Source organism: Ceratosolen solmsi, unplaced genomic scaffold (genome assembly GCF_000503995.2).
Source record: "Ceratosolen solmsi marchali unplaced genomic scaffold, CerSol_1.0 scaffold27, whole genome shotgun sequence".
Lineage (NCBI taxonomy): Eukaryota > Metazoa > Arthropoda > Insecta > Hymenoptera > Agaonidae > Ceratosolen > Ceratosolen solmsi.
Genome location: NW_011948426.1, coordinates 2,362,504 through 2,378,765, shown reverse-complemented (window position 1 = coordinate 2,378,765; position 16,262 = coordinate 2,362,504). Strand labels below are relative to the sequence as shown.

Here is a 16,262-nt window from a genome sequence, read left to right as displayed (position 1 = left end):
CAATATTCTCTTAGGGGATAGTCGTTGGCTGAAGTTAGATGTCGTGACGATATGGCGCATATTATGATTCTTAAGATTTTCTCTCCAATAATCGTTAAGAGTCCCATCATCTTCTAGCTTTCTTACCTCCATACTGCTTTTCCACTCACTCACTTTTGCACTAACGCGCGCGCACGCACGCACACACAGGCGTGAAGCGTTCTCCCTCTCTCCCTCTCTCCCTTCCGTCGCTCTTTTCTCTTGCAAACCTAATGAGCGGAAATGAGGAATCCGCAACGTGTTCAATTAGTGATAACGTTCAGAATTTCGTCTTCCTATACACTTCCTTTCTGCGTGCGTTTGCACTTTTTTTTTGTTGACACTTTATTAAAAAGGATAGCATTTGTTCTGCTGATGAGATAATGCTGATTCTTTTTCTTGACAATTTCACTTTTTCAATTTGACAATTGTCAGTCGGGGACAAATTGTCTGGGATGCTACGCTTGAAATTGATATGCTGAAGTTACTATTTGAAACTATCTTCTCTTAATTTACAATTTCTCTTAATTTCTAATGACTGGAATAATTTAGAATATCGAGTACTTTTTAATAATCGTTGTATTTGTTGATAGGTTTTGAATGTAATTTTTTTCTTTATGCATTACTATTATAATAATAAATAATTGGTAATGTTTAATTCATCTTACTATATCCATAACAGAATTTTTAATAAAAATTTCAAGTCTATATAATATATTGTCATAGAATATTTATATTACAAATACGTAAAATAATTTATTATCTAACACATTATGTTTTTTATAAAATATATATATTTTTTTTGCATTACTAATAATATACGTTTATATTTAACAATTGACAATTAAGTAATCATTGCGTATAAATAAAAATTTTATTCTACATTTGATAAAATAGTTTTTAAAATTTATTGTCTATTATGTTATCGATTATGTAGTTAAATAATATCTTAGCCCGTTGGTCCGTTAAATAATAATGTAATTCTATTATTAAGAAGAATTGGGTAGTAAGTAATACGTAATACGGTGTATAGAAATGTCGTTAATTAATTTTTCAGAATTTTTTAATGGCAATATTTACATATTTCACTTTCAAATATTCATAAATTTTAATAAACCTAATAGCATAAATGTTGCAAATTTGTGAATCATATGTTGCGTGCTATTAAATAGTTAAAGATATTGAAAAATTACTAGTATATCATGAGAATTAGTAGCTAAGCGAAACATGTTGGAGGACATACTGTATCTACTTTATGTCCGAGTATTGCAAAATAATTTAAAGCTCATTACTTTATTAGTGTTATATAGAGAAAAGAAAGCGAGAAGATGCGCCAATATAAATATAGAAAAGAAGTACAATTATCTCGTGATTACATGATAGAAAAGGACTTCGGGAGAAGTATTTTTAAGCTAATCAATAAGAATTATATGATACGCAAAAAATAATTTTTTATATTAGATTTATTGGTTAATATTTTTCGAATTATATTTAACATAATTAAGTAATTTGATTATACCTAAGCTGATATTGATAATATGTGTATAATTGAAAATATACGTAAAATCCATATAAATACGCAAGAAAAGATTGAAATATGTTCACAAAAAATATACACAGACAAAAATTAGGTCGAATAATTACAAAGAACGATAATATGTTTAATTTTGATTTGCAATATTACAATTAACTATGATATTTTACCAGAAACAATCCAATCCTCCCTTGACACTATCTATCTCATTTGTCATGACATTGGACAAAATGGGGTTACAGTATATATATATTTTTCCTCTCGAATGTACTGTATTTTCAATTTATTGAATTTTTGTCGAAATAAATAATCGCATTTACATTGAAGTATAATAATATTTTCGTCAGACGATCGTTAGTAGGTTTAGATTTTCCCTAGTTGTTAGGTATTGAAACGAATATTGGTGGCTAACACACAATATAAATGCATCGGAGAACGGAAATCAGTCTTACAATTATTGATTAGAAAGTTATCGTTTTATCCACAAAGAGGCAGATAGAATAAGGAATTAGAGGTCGAGTAGCCGTTGCCAAAAATAGTCATCGAGGACTCAAAGTCGCGTGCTGCGAGCAGATAATGACCGCCGGAAAATAATACGAATACACATTCGTACAGGTTACGTTATTTAACGCATTGTGTGCTCTTTCTATCCCTACTTTTCTGCTCTTATCTACGCCAATAAACGAGTTGTTTCTCAGGTTTTTCATTCGACAGTCGATTAAATGTTTCTCGATCCTTACGTATCACGTGATCTGCCAGTGTCGTCTCTTCGAATGCCGTCTCAAGTCAATTCAACATAGGCCTTACGAGAAGTTAAACCTAAAAATCATTAATTAACAGACGAAACAATCAATGTTTTCAAGAAATTTTAGAAACGTTTTTAAAAACGAGTGATCGCTCATTCTGCTGCATCTGTAGTTTTTATGTTATTCTAAATTTTCCAAGCCATTTATTAAAGTTAATCTATTTATTTATCATTCGTTATTAATTGAATGAAATCTTTTAGCCAATTAGCACTGAATATATAATTATCCGACTATATATTCAATTTTAATAATTATCATATCAAAATAACTTAACATACTAAATTGCTTATAAATGAAATCAATAAGTAGGAAATTAATAATTTCTGATATGCTTGCGTAGGCAGGCAAACTTTAATGAAATAGTTATAGAGGAGGCTTTATCGGTACTAAATAAGCTATTCCCTATGTATAAGATTTTAAACACTGCAAGGAAGAGTCATGATTGATTCATAAGATAATGCGTCGAACTTTTGCAAAAATTATATTGATAATCAGGATTACACTGTTACGATGTTACACGTTACGTATATTAATATTCATGGGGATCTTGTACACGTACTATGTAAAATTATATAATCTTCAAAAAAGATTTAAAATGCTCATTAGATATTTTTATTCGAGTATGAGTAAATCTTATTAAATTAATATGTGATGTATAAGTATATTATATTATGTATAATGATGAGGATTTTGAGAAATAATAAAGTTAATTAAAAAAAAACAAAAAACAAAAAAAAAACAAAAAAAAAAACAAAAAAAAAATAAAAAAAAAAAATAAAGAAAATTTCAGAATAATTTATAAGCTAATGCATAGAAATTATTTGAAAAATTTCATTAAATAAAATATCAAACATCTTCTAACTTTATTGTGCAGTTCTAACTTATCAAGCATTTTAAATTAAATATTTATATAAATACATTTTTATTTGTAAAAGATTATATTGTTTAATATTTTTTCAATAAAAGTTTCTTTTTGTTAGTTCTATTTTGTATATATATATATATATATATATATATATATATTTTTTTTTTTTTAAATATAAATGTTTTCAATACCTTGACATTTATTATTTTAAGAAATTGAAAAAATTTAAGCCACTACGTGAAATATACTCTGGTACCAATGATTCATCCAAAGAAAAAAAACAAAAAAGAAAAAAAAAAGAATAAAAAGAATAGAATCATATGAAAATAAAAATGTAACATATACACATCTTTGGACTCGGTGAAAACAAGCAGCGAGTTGATTTAAAATTTCAGACCCCCTATACTAATATATTGGTATGTGTGCATAGGTATATAAATGTAATGTAATATAGTAATGAAAAAGGATGTATCATAATAAGTATCATCATTGATTAAAAAATTTTCATTCACTTACCCATTTTAAGATAAAAATACTTTTAAAAAATTTCTGAATTAGTCATTCAAATTTATTAACTATAAGTCAACAATAAGCGAATAAAACAGATACTTTAGTATCGTAAAAATAAGATTTAAATTTAAGAAAATTTTGATTAAAAGAGCACTTATAAACTTTCGAGAGAAATAGTGAAAAAAAAGAACATGTATTTGTCATGATTGATTTTAATGTATAGATTATTCCATAGCTTTTCTACTCTACTATAATGGAATAAAAAATATTTGAGGAAAATATTATAGATATTGTTTTGATAATTCTCTTTAGTATTACGTATATGAAAATATATATGAATAAATTGAAATATTTAATACTCAATTGTGAATGTGGAATATTTGCGTAAATGTTTTAAGAGAACCTTTATTATTATCGGTATTGGATTACTTTTATAATATGGAAATGGACACAACATGTGTTAAAAATGCTGTTTTGCCCACTCTGTCGTTAAATATACACATCTCAAATCTCATATTAAATCGATAAATATTAAATCTAAGCATTGAATTTATACACGCACGCACGCGCACGCACGCACACATATATATTATACTTAATATTATAAGCTAAAGAAGCATATTATACAATGAAAAAAAGTATATAAACGTATCTAAATAATATATATATATATATATATATATATATGTATATTTTTAAATGTGCTAAAATATGCCGTAACGTATCACGTTTTAAAATATGAGATAACATAGAAAAAATGTGAAAAATGTGTCACATGTTATATTTCAATGTCAACATTTGACAGTTTTTCAGTTTTTCAAACGTATTTTACTATATATTTTGCCATATTTTTTTGTGAATTTAAAATTTATTTTTTATATACCAGAAACTTTGACTGCTATATTACTTTTACATTCACAATTCTTATGTATAATTTATTCCATAAAAATTATTCGTACGATAGTGGAGGAATTTTTTTTTTTTAAGCGCTGCAGTACCATACAGCTAGCATGGAAAAAGAAAGTAAAAACTTAAGAAAATTATTAATTTTTAAAAATTTAATATCATCACATGAAATTGTGATTATTGCATCAAGACAATTGCGTACCAACATAATATCTTTTTATTTCATTATCAATTCTTAATTATTTGAAAGTTTTTTTTTTTTTGTTCATTTTCAACAATCTACTCGTTATTTTAAGCAACTTTTGTACAGAATATACAATGATAAGTATAAAATCACAGAGAACAATAGATTTTCAAGCAGAATTTTTACTCGCAATAATATCACCTTCGTACGCAATTTAAAAAGTAAAATTTTGTATGTATCGTCTATTTATGTTAAATAAATGTTAAATAATTCTCATCAATGCCTATTAATTACAAAGGGATCGTATGTTGATTAATGGAGAATGATTTTTCTCGCGTTGAAAAGTGCCTCCTCTTACAAAATTATTTGCCATGTCTATTAGTACTTGAAATGCTCTTGTTTCCTAATAATTCTTACGTAGTGCTCGAATAAATTATAACTTAATATTATCTTTAAAGTTCATGAAAATGAAAGTTTTATTAACTACATATTTAATGATATACGGAGCAGATTTATTTGCGGATTTTTGCAAAAGGTAATGATAATCGAGAGCTATGATTAAGACGACACTATTAACATAACAATTTGAAATTGTATGAATTGGTACAAAATTTGATACATTGATACAAAATACCAAATTCATTAGTAATAAGCCGTAGAATAATATAATTTATCTACCAGAAAGTATAAGTAAGAGCTTTAATAAAATTATCGATTGAAATTTGAAGATTCCTTTATTTACTCGTAGGATATTATTTGTAAACGGCTATTCGTGCAATTATTATACTACAGGTGAATTATAATCTAAATGCAATTTCATTTGATAATAAGAAGACGATATTTTGCCGATAAATATTTCGAATTATTTGTTCAAGAAAATTGCACTCTCAGAAGAATCGTAGGGCTGTTTATCAAAGAGGAGGATAACATTTTATCAGCCGTTTTTCAATCGATGATTGTTAAAGGAAATTTTTACAAAATATCTCTCGAAAGTTTGAGCTTTGAATTTACGCGACGCATTATCTATTTATGTTTAAAATTCGAACGAAGCCTATCTTTGCAAAAACAAGATTGCAAGCCTCGAAAGTTTCAATATTGTAGCCAAGTTGAGCTATGAAGAAAGACGAGTTTTATCTTTAAAATTTGTAAATTTATACCCAAACTGTTAGATAATAATGTTCACGTATTGAAATCGTATGAAATGTAAGAAATATAGATGAAAAAAAGTCACGTTTTCGCCTAACCGAAGGGTCATAAAGTTTCAAAGTTGCCCTTCGGCAACGCCTCTTCATTCCATGTCCTTACATATCCATGACATTTACAACGCTATTATGTTTCTTCGGTGTTTTCTTTTTTTGCTTATTTTGCTTATTCGGCGTTTATCTTATAAAAACGAGAGGAGAGCGACATTGATTCACAAAGTACAAGAGCCTGAAATTAATAAGTCACAAAGACACGCGGTATCTGGGATGAAATTAATATTTAGTTGCTTCGAGCACCATCGCGCCCCTTCTTATTTTACATTTTACGACGTGTCCTCGCCAACCCTCTATGCTCAGCATTGTTTTACCATCCTACAGGCATCAACCGAGGCTGAAACTTATCGTCCTTGTCGGGCTTTTAACCCCATAGACGTAACGGCAAGAGGATGAACGTTGGTGAGAAGCTGCGGGATGCGCGGTTTGCGCGCGGGTCAGTTGGGTTCAAATACGCGCGGCCCGATATTAGTCGAATGGTCCCCCGGGCACGTGGTTGTTGCCACGGCCGATAACAGCCGGGGGTGGGGGGCTTCGGGCCTCGAGGCATAGATGACGCGTCGCGCGGCCCTCGGGCTGCCGGTACAGTCAGTCACTCGTTGTGGTGGTCGTTGGGGGCCGAGAGACCGGGACTCGCGACTGACTGCCACCAATTTCCAGCGGCGGCGGCGGCGGCGGCGGCGGTGGCGGTGGTGGTGGTGGTGGTGGCGGTGGCGGCGACGGCAGCGACGGCAGCGGCGGCTTTCCACTGGATTCGGTTCGGTTAAGAATTCAGTCTCGCCTCGGCACTCGCTGGCGCGTGTTATGCTTTGTGCGCGACCTGTCATCGTCGTCGCCGTCGTCGCCGTCGTCGTCGTCGTCGTCGTCGTCGTCGTCGTCGTCGTCGTCTTCTCTCACTCTTTGCCGAGAGACAAACCCATCGACAACGTGTACGAATCGTATACGAGCGAGTGCGAGCCACTTGTTAAGCCACCCCCTACGTGTCGCGTCCCCGTATAATCCCCATTTGTTGTTATCGTCCCGTCCTCGTTGCCGTTTCTTTAGTTAATATCGTTGCAGTTGCTGTTGTTATCGCTGTTATTGTTGTTGTCGTTCACGTTCTTTCGTGCCTCATCGTCGCGGAGTGCGTGTTTACAATTGGTCGTGGGGTTTCTTGTTTAATTAAATTTTTATATTTGGTGGTTTTGCCGGCAAGGTCGCCGAGCTCTGAGTAAGCTTGGATCGATCTCGATGGCTTGAAAGGGAGCAGGACCGAGCGGTTGTAAGCTAAGGTGAGGAGAGCGGTGAGAGCGGAGAGTGAGAGTGAGAGAGAGAGAGAGATAGACAGACAGACAGAGAGAGAGAGAGAGAGAGAGAGAGAGAGAGTGTGTGTGTGTGTATGTGCGTGTGTGTGTGTGTGTGTGTGAGAGAGAGAGAGAGAGAGAGAAAGATTCGCTGGGCGACAAGTAGTCGAAAGGGGGAGAGAAAATCGAGAACCGGCCGTTTGTTTACGCTGGAGGAGGAGGTTAAGTGGTCGCGGAGGAGCGCGCGAGCGAGCGAGCGGGAGAGGTGAGAAAAGTAGAGAGAACTGGGCCCGCTCCCCCTGGAGTTAGCGTCAGCTGAGGCGGACGACACGCGACATCCGGACCGACGGCATGTGCGAGAGCCATGGGGGAACTATACCCGGCGCCGCCTGAAAGGGGCCCCCTCGGGGCTTACGATGCATTGGCTCGTGGCCGAGGCACGTTCCAAGACCGCGACGGAAGCGGTTCCCAAGCGGAAACTCCCGAGCTGCGGGACCGGCCCTGAATAATCTTGAAGTGCTTTAGCTGGTGAGCGAGAGGTAGGGGGGGCGCGAGGGAGAGCGAGAGAAAGGCGCAGCTGCTACGAGCGGACAGGACAAAGTGGGCCAGCGTATTCGAGGGAACGTGAGCCTCTCCATGTTCCTTAAGTCGCGCGCGCCCGATTCTGGTACTCTCGAGAGCCCGGCGTACGTGTACCTCTGTGCCCGCGTGTGACTGCGACTGTGTGCGTAAGCTTACGAGAGAGAGATACATAGAGAGAGAGAGACATAGAGAGAGAGAGAGAGAGAGAGAGAGAGAGAGAGAGAGAGAGTGAGGGAGAGAGAAAGAGTGAGAAGGGGTGGTGAGGAAAAAGAGGAACGAGAAGCGACGGTTTAAAAGGTGCATCGAGAAGCAGCGCGACCGGAAGTCATATGCCCGGAAGTAATACGCGCAGAACGGTAAATCACGAATCACGGGATCCCTGTGTATATCTGTTGAGTGTGCATGCGTACACGCATGTTCCATTCGGAGAGACGCAATTATTAATTTGATTAATTTTAGCCTCTGCATGCACCGCACAATAATTTTCATCTTGTTCGCAACTGTAATTTAATGTAAAAGAAACGTAATGCTTCTTTTATGTTGCAATTGAATTCGTAATGAATGTACGCGGAATTACGGTGGGGGGGGGGGCGGCGGCAGTGACTTTATATATTTTTTATTTTTTCCCCGAACCGAGCGCCCTTCGCGCTTGCATTCCAACGGTATAAATGTCAAATTATTCGACAGCCGATGACACTCGCTTGTGTTGCTTTTTTGTTTGGCCGTGCATCTGCATCCCGGAATTCCTTTTTTCGTAGTCTTATTGTTATTGTTGTTGTCGTCGTCGTCGTAGTCGCCGTCGTCGTCGTCGTTGTTGTTGTTGCTGTTGTTGTAGCTGTTGCTGTTGCTGTCGCTGTTACAGAAGCTGCTGTTGTTGTTTTTGCTGCGCGCTGCTGTTTACGCTTTTGCCCGTTCGACTTTTTTCGATTTATCATTTTTTTCTTGAAAATTTTTCTCTCTTTTTCATTTGTTTTTTGTTTTTTGTTTTTTTTCTAGTGAATTTTGACAATTAACGTAATAATGCACGCAGTCTCATTGCATATTAAATAATATTTGTTTGTCATCGTAAGATCAAACATCTTAAGAACAATCGTAAGATTCTTTTTAATTTTTATCTTGTCTTTTGCCTTGGTTGTTTATAATGAAATTATTGGTAGCAATCAATTTTTCAAATACATAAAGACGCACGTTTGTGGCTTAATTGTTAATGCCAATGTGTTCATTTTCATAAATCACTGATAAGATTATAAATAAACAACTAACAAGTCAATTTTTAATGGCGTATTGATGTTCAAAGTTTAAACAATGGACGGCCAAGCGTCTTGGAAGGTAGCAAATACATCAGCATGTTACAACATAGATTTTTTATCCGCGTTTTAGATTGTCTTATAGAATATTTAATTGTTTTCTATATAAAAAAAAATATATATAATTACATTATAAAAATTATGTGAAAGCATTATCTTGTATATCTCATTATTTCGTCATTGTTCTCACTCAATAATACTGTTGGATTCATTGAAAAAAAAAAAAAAAAAAAAAAAATGCATCCACCTATTCAATTACACGCTCTTCACAACTTGAATAAGCTTTAGAAAAATATTATTTAATCATCGCTCCACAATAAATTAATAATAAATCTTAATTAATAAATCTTATTAATAGTAAGTAATAATTTAGAAAGTAATGGTAAAGTAAAACTTAAATCCCTGTCTATATATTTACAGAGACGGGAAAAATGGTGGAATAATACGTAATTTACTTTTTATTATAATCGCAATATAATTAATCACGTTCTTTCGAATAAGATTTTTATTTCTTTGGGTAATATAATGTAAATTATCGAGAATTCTTGTAATTTTTAAGTTTTCCTAAAACCAAGTAATGTGCTTTATTCACATTGAAATTAGTGTTTGATCAAATTTTTACTATCCACTATTCCATATAAATGCAAAAATATCGACGTCCTATTTTCCTAGATTAGCTTTTATTTTTTTATACAGCAATCATTATTAAAAGTTTTAAATTAAAAAATTTTTATTGGCATTATTTGTTAGAACTATTTGTTTTTTGTTTGTTTGTTTGTTTGTTTGTTTGTTTGTTTGTTTGTTTGTTTTTTTTAATCTGCTATCGTATTTGTAACCTACTTTTGTCAACTACAATTTTTCTTCTAATTTAAGCAAATTATTAACTTGAAACCAATAACATCCGAATTAAGTAAAATTAAACAAAATCATTTCTATCGTTAAATTTTACCAATTAATACTTCATTAATAAGGATTTATCAATAAATTTTTTAGGAGATGTTCAACTTATGTTGTCTCTGGGTGGTTGTATTCAATGTATATTCAATTTCACTGATCCTTATAAGCTTACTTACATCGTTACGGCTGGAACTTGCTTAAGAACTTCCAAGAAATACATGAAAATGTAAGGTTTTGCGTGATTTTTATTTAAGCTCTATTTATTTCTGCTCCCACAAGGTATATTGTCTCAATTTATGTATGTGCAAGTGAGATTTGATATAAATATTAATATTGTGAATTTAGATGTTAAAGCTCGTGTCGATATAATTATAATATCCATCGCGAGCTTTTCTTCTTTAACTTATTATGAGGAATGTATTGGTCGTTCTAAGGAAAGTTTTAAAATTTTTCCTTGATTACATAACGACGATGAAGCATCGAAATGCATGTATAAATATTTTATGCTCGTGTTCATAGATCATTGCGCCCCATAATGGACTGCTGCATTAAATATTCTACAAATCGAGAATGAAAAGCTTATATTGCAGTCGGCAGCATCATACTTTCTTAATTTGTGTCGTAAACATATTTAAGTTGAAATTAAATATAGTAATTTATTAAAGCATAAAATCAAAAAATGTTTAGTCATACTAAAATTCAATATGAAAATAAGTTGAAATTTAAGTATCGAATAAAATTTTTTATGACGATCGGTAACTTAAATTTTACGTCGTGCACATAAAAAGCACCGACATTTTGTGAACGCAATTTTCGTCATTGTGCTTATTGAGCTGCGTATAAACGGGTAAATCGTATTAAGAAAAAAATTCTTTATATTCTTTCGTGATTGAATTCCAATTTTTGCGAATTCCATTAGCATTTCTGGCGCCACTGACATGTATTGAATTTTGCCTCGTTGAATTATATAGTGGGGCATAAAAATTCGCGCTCGCGCCTTGCGATTTTCGTCGTCTAGCCGCGTGAGATATCGATTTTTCTTTCCTCTCTCCTTTTTTTTTTTTTTTTTTTTTGCTAGTTTAAAAGGGTAAAATAAGGGAAAAAGCCGAGTGAGACCGATAGAATGAAGGGATGAAGGAGCGAAGGAAAGAGAGTGAATCAGTGAGCGAATGAGAAATCACTCTTCGCGTTAGTATCACTGCAAAAATCGAATCCTTAGTTTAAAAGAATTATATCTCAAATTTCTTTTACATGTCTACTGAAATTCTCAATGATGAATAATACAAGGAAAATACTGACACGTTACGTTTTCCGAACTTAATATTCGATTAAGCGTGCGATAAATGTGTTGTAGAAAGCCTTATAAATATAAAGGTAACAACAAAGGTACGAAGAAATGGAGGCGATATTAGTCTGCGGGATTGAATAATTATAGTCGAATAAAAAATCTTAATCTCAATCCTACAATTCGTACGATTTATTCGGAAGGTCTGTAATTTCATAATTTTTGAAAGCCAATCGGTGTTAAGAAGAATGTAAGGATATTTAAAGAAATCTCGTAGAGATTTCCCCGTTATTATTATTATTATTATTATTATTATTATTATTATTATTATTATTATTATTATTATTATTATTTTTTATTATTATTATAATTGTTATTGTTATTATTGTTATTATTTTTATTATTGTTATTGTTATTGTTATTATTATTATTTGCAAAGTAATATACTGTCTAATTCTAAAAATGTGAAATATAATAAATTCAACTCGCTATAAGAGGACAATATTTCAATTTTAACAAGTTAAAATACAAAATCTTATTTGAAAATTTTACCACTTTGGTGTAACAAAAACGGAAAAGAAAAAACGACGTACAATAAATAATAGCTCGAGTATAAAATAATAATATTCAAAATTTTCTTTAAATATATCCCTTGCAAGGAGGAGGAAATTTTTAAAGCTATACTATGCAAAATTGGTTTTACAAATCAGATCTTGTAAGTTGTATTCAAGTCATTTTTATTGCTCGTAATACTTATAATATGTACGGTTTACTACATACACTTGTTTCCTCCTTATTTAATTTTGCATAAGTGGCATCGTCATTTAACCAACTGATATGGCGAGTTTCTGTATTCGTTCTGGACTCGTTTGGCGCTCGTACTATGATAAAAAACGGCATTCTTTTATTTGCTTAAGAAAAACATCGGCAATCCTTTCTTTATTTACTTTATATCAACTTAGTTGTGCGTTTGTATGCTATCCTTAATCGTTCAATGATTCGTATGGAGAAACTGATTGGTATTGAAATCATCGTGCACACGCGGTTTATCCAGTTGAAAACCTAATATACGGAGTTAGCGAATAGACCGCTAATTTCGCCCTCGTACCGCAAGTACTAAGAAAACAATATAGTTAAAGATCACTGGAAACGTTCGTTTAATTGGTATTTTAGTGCGTTCGCGGTATTTCCTTGACTATCGGGTTTCGTATTTCTAAGCGCTAAATCCGCAGTCAGCGTCTCGTTAAAATGAAGACTCGTCCGTGTCTCTTTCGCTCCACTTTTCCGCGATATGCTTTCTTTCAACGGCCAGTCAACGCGCGCGTTAAAGGTCGTTAAACGATGACAAAGGGGCAGGCGAGTGGGACGCGACGAGGGGAGTGGGGTGGATTGGGCAGGCGGGAAGACGGAGACGTGTATGACGCTTTATGGCGTCTGTCACAATGCTACAGCTTTTCCTAATTCATGCTCGAGCTGTAACCGGTGGTCGCTGGGATAATTTATAAATCTGTCTCTTAATAATGTCGCACGCTAGATACACCAACTGATATGACAATTACCTGTGTGTACAACAATATTTTATTTTAATGTCCGGACGAAACTACTGACCGAGTTGCTTTTTATTTGTTACGAGATAAACACGGGCCACGAGCACGAGTGTCGGCTTCAGAAATTTATCCGCCTACGATTCCGAGCCAGCACTGTTTAGAGAACTAAGGATGGGGAAAAGAGTTAGAAATTTCTTTTTCTTTTTCTTTATCTCTTTTTTTGTTTGTTTCTTATAAAATAAGATAGAAATTAAGTAGTTTGAATAATAATAAGAAACAACAACAACAACAACAGCAACATGAAGCTTCATTTAAAGTCAACCATGCTTGTCGATTTAATTAAAGTTTTTTTTAAATTTTTTTTCTTTTTCTTCTTTTTTATGGTTTAACTTTAAGCTGATGCTGTACACATATACATATTTATTTAAATTGCAATGCCGACAATGATCGAGGTGAATACTTTTTGTATTTTTATCTCTAGTAAAGTTGAACAGGTTGTGCCGATGGTGCTAGGCTGTATATTAATAACATGCGGTCAATAATGCTGGGGAAAGATTTGAATTTTTATGCACCAATAATTACGATTTGTCACCGATTAAAAACGTAAGTGCTTAAATTCGTGTCACTCAATTAAAATTATAATCCCTACATGATTTTTAGTATAAAAAATAAGTAAATTATGTATCTAAGCGCGTGCGGTAGCATACTAATAACAGATGTTTTATATTTTGTTTTTGTTGTCTTTTTACTAAAGATTCGTTATGTAAAAGAACAATTTAAATAGATTATTACTCGCGGTGTGTACGCTTTGAAGATTTTTCGTACAAGTTTTATCGGACGAAGAGCATGTTTTTGAGCACTTTAAATTTTTAAGAAAAAGAGTGTGCTTTAAGCGAATAGTTATTTATTTTCTGTATAAAATATTTGTCATACTGATTGACAAATCGACTAGATTAAGTAATTTCATAAGAACATATTCCCAGCGTGGAATATTATAGGACGCGCCGTTGCTCAACTCACATTGAAATATAATAGTTTCAAATTGAATTACAATAGTTTCAAAATAAAGTATTATAGCCTGTAAAAGTAATTTAGTCGAAAATTTGATTGCAAAAACATTGATCAGACGATGAATGTTGTGTGAATGAATGTTGGAAAATTTGATTGCAAAAACATTGATCAGACGATGAATGTTGTGGCACGTAACTGTCAAACGTACTAATGCTAAAGGTCTTTCTTCCCTGTCATTATAAATTACTTTTATAATTTAACCCCATGAAAATATTGGAAAGCTTGACATGAGTCGTCAGTAAGCAACAAATTAGAAAATGACAAAAATTTCCGGAAGACTATTTTAATACGCTTTGGGATGGAATGGGGTGGAGGAGGACATTCGTTGGATTAAATCAAGGGGAAAGTGGCGGAGACGCGCTATATTTTATATTTGGGAATATTCTAGACGGTCTTGATGAGCTCTCTGTCCCGACTATTTGGATCTCTCTCGGGCTTCAGACACGTTTCGTATCACTTTTGTAAGATATTTTATCTCGTTATCTGATTAAATGTAATACTCCATGAAAATCATCCATTCGTTTCGCCAATACAAGCCTCGGCGATTAACTAAAAACGTGAACTTTAATCTTTAACTAATATACTCTGGTATTTTCGTGATTATATCGCATCCACTTATTTATGCATTAAGTCTTTATGCATTCGTGTTTGTCGTAAAGAAAATGATCCACCCCGTGATCGGCAAAACTCCGATAGCTTTAGAGTGGCAAAAATTTATCCTAACTAGTCCATTGGCAACACCTGCCATTTCTTATACCCAAATCACATGTAATTACAACTCCATTGCCGAAGATTAATCATACGATTAATGGATTATTTATTAACGATGGTTATATTACGCGCAAGCCAATGGCAAAAAGTTCCACGAGCTTTCATTCAACTCAGTATACAAACTCACCGTGAAAGTGCAGTGCCGAAGCGCACTTAAGTTATAACGTAATGGCCCTCGCGCGTACGTGTGAACCTTTAAAGCTTCAAATGCACCAAAGCCTACCGGCAGATGCTCGTTCCGGTATGCACGCACACATGTTTACAAAATACTAATTCCTTTTTAACTTGGCGCTCAGCACTTTATGATTATCAAGAGAGTCATACGAGGGGCGAACGGTGTACTTCTTCATTAGTCGCATATCCGTACGTGCGGCTTTATGTATTTCAGCCTCCCACCTACTCGACGTCACCCGCATCGTACCTCATCCCACCCGACCCCACCCGTCGTCCCCTCGTCCCCTCGTCCCCTTAAAGTACTTGATCACGGAATGAAAGTTTTCTCGCGTCTGCCGAGCAACGAATAAAAGCAGGCTTATTAGCCTCGGTTAAATTCACTCGTCCCGGCGAGCATAGTTTTGCTTTTACGCGGCCGCTTCCAGGAAAGCCAGAGTGCCACGGAGCCAGATAGAGCTCATTAAGCGTTTGGCTCAGGTGGCGAAAATATTTAAATAACAGTTTTCTGTCACGGTTTTCATGCTCGCGATGCGGCTGCGAGGAGGCGCGCGGCCCCGGCGTGACAGCTTAAACGGCGAATTAACGCGCGGTCGTGCGATTCTGACTCTCGGCTGGCGCACACGCGCACACGCCCACACGTCCCGCGAGTGTAATCTCACGGGCTCGTTAGAGTGCATTGGAATTCGGAGGCGCGGGCCCGGGAATTCAATGTCGCGGTGCTGATGAGACGTTGGTTGGACAAATTTTTCTACGCTAGCCGGTGGCGTGGGTGGTACCTTTTTCAAATCGTTCATAATTATTTGAGGCATTCGCGGATGTTATTATGGGGCGTGGGTGTGGTGGTGCGAATAATGAAATAGCGCGTATGAGCTAACGGAGCGGAAGTTGTTAGGAGCAGTTGTTCAACGTACATTAGTCGCGTCGTCCGACAAAAATTAGTATCGATTAACTCGAGCGACGTATACAATAAAACAGTGGGCACTCGATAAGTTATTATAGGAAATTAATGGCCTCCTTTCGCGCATAAAACTAAAGCCTTCGATGACATTGCTAGAATAAATTAACGACGCTTGTCTACTTTTTGCTCAAATCGACTTTGTGCGAAGCCGGTGTGTATCGAATGTCAAATGGCCGCCGGAGGACAGGAAAAAAAGTCCCTCTCCCCGGATCGCGATTGATCGTTGCCTCGGTTATATTAGCAAAAAGTGAGAAAAAAAATCCGGTGAATCGACAAACATTTGAGGAGAGTTTAGCGAGTAGAGCGTC

General features: G+C 34.6%; 1 protein-coding gene across 2 annotated transcripts in view; it reads left to right on the top strand.

Moving 5' to 3' along the window:
• The first annotated feature begins 6,873 nt into the window (after positions 1 to 6,873).
• LOC105363116 (beta-1-syntrophin-like) overlaps positions 6,874 to 16,262 on the top strand; it is a 28,096-nt gene continuing 18,707 nt past the window's right edge. The window contains exon 1 of one of the 2 annotated variants that reach the window (XM_011500712.1): positions 6,874 to 7,350. Coding sequence is in view for 1 of the 2 variants with exons in the window: in XM_011500711.1 (XP_011499013.1) it covers positions 8,274 to 8,300 (27 nt within the window). In the remaining variant the exon portion in view is untranslated. Of the gene's footprint in view, positions 7,351 to 8,198; positions 8,301 to 16,262 lie in introns of those variants that run through there. The other variant, XM_011500711.1, reaches the window with a different exon arrangement.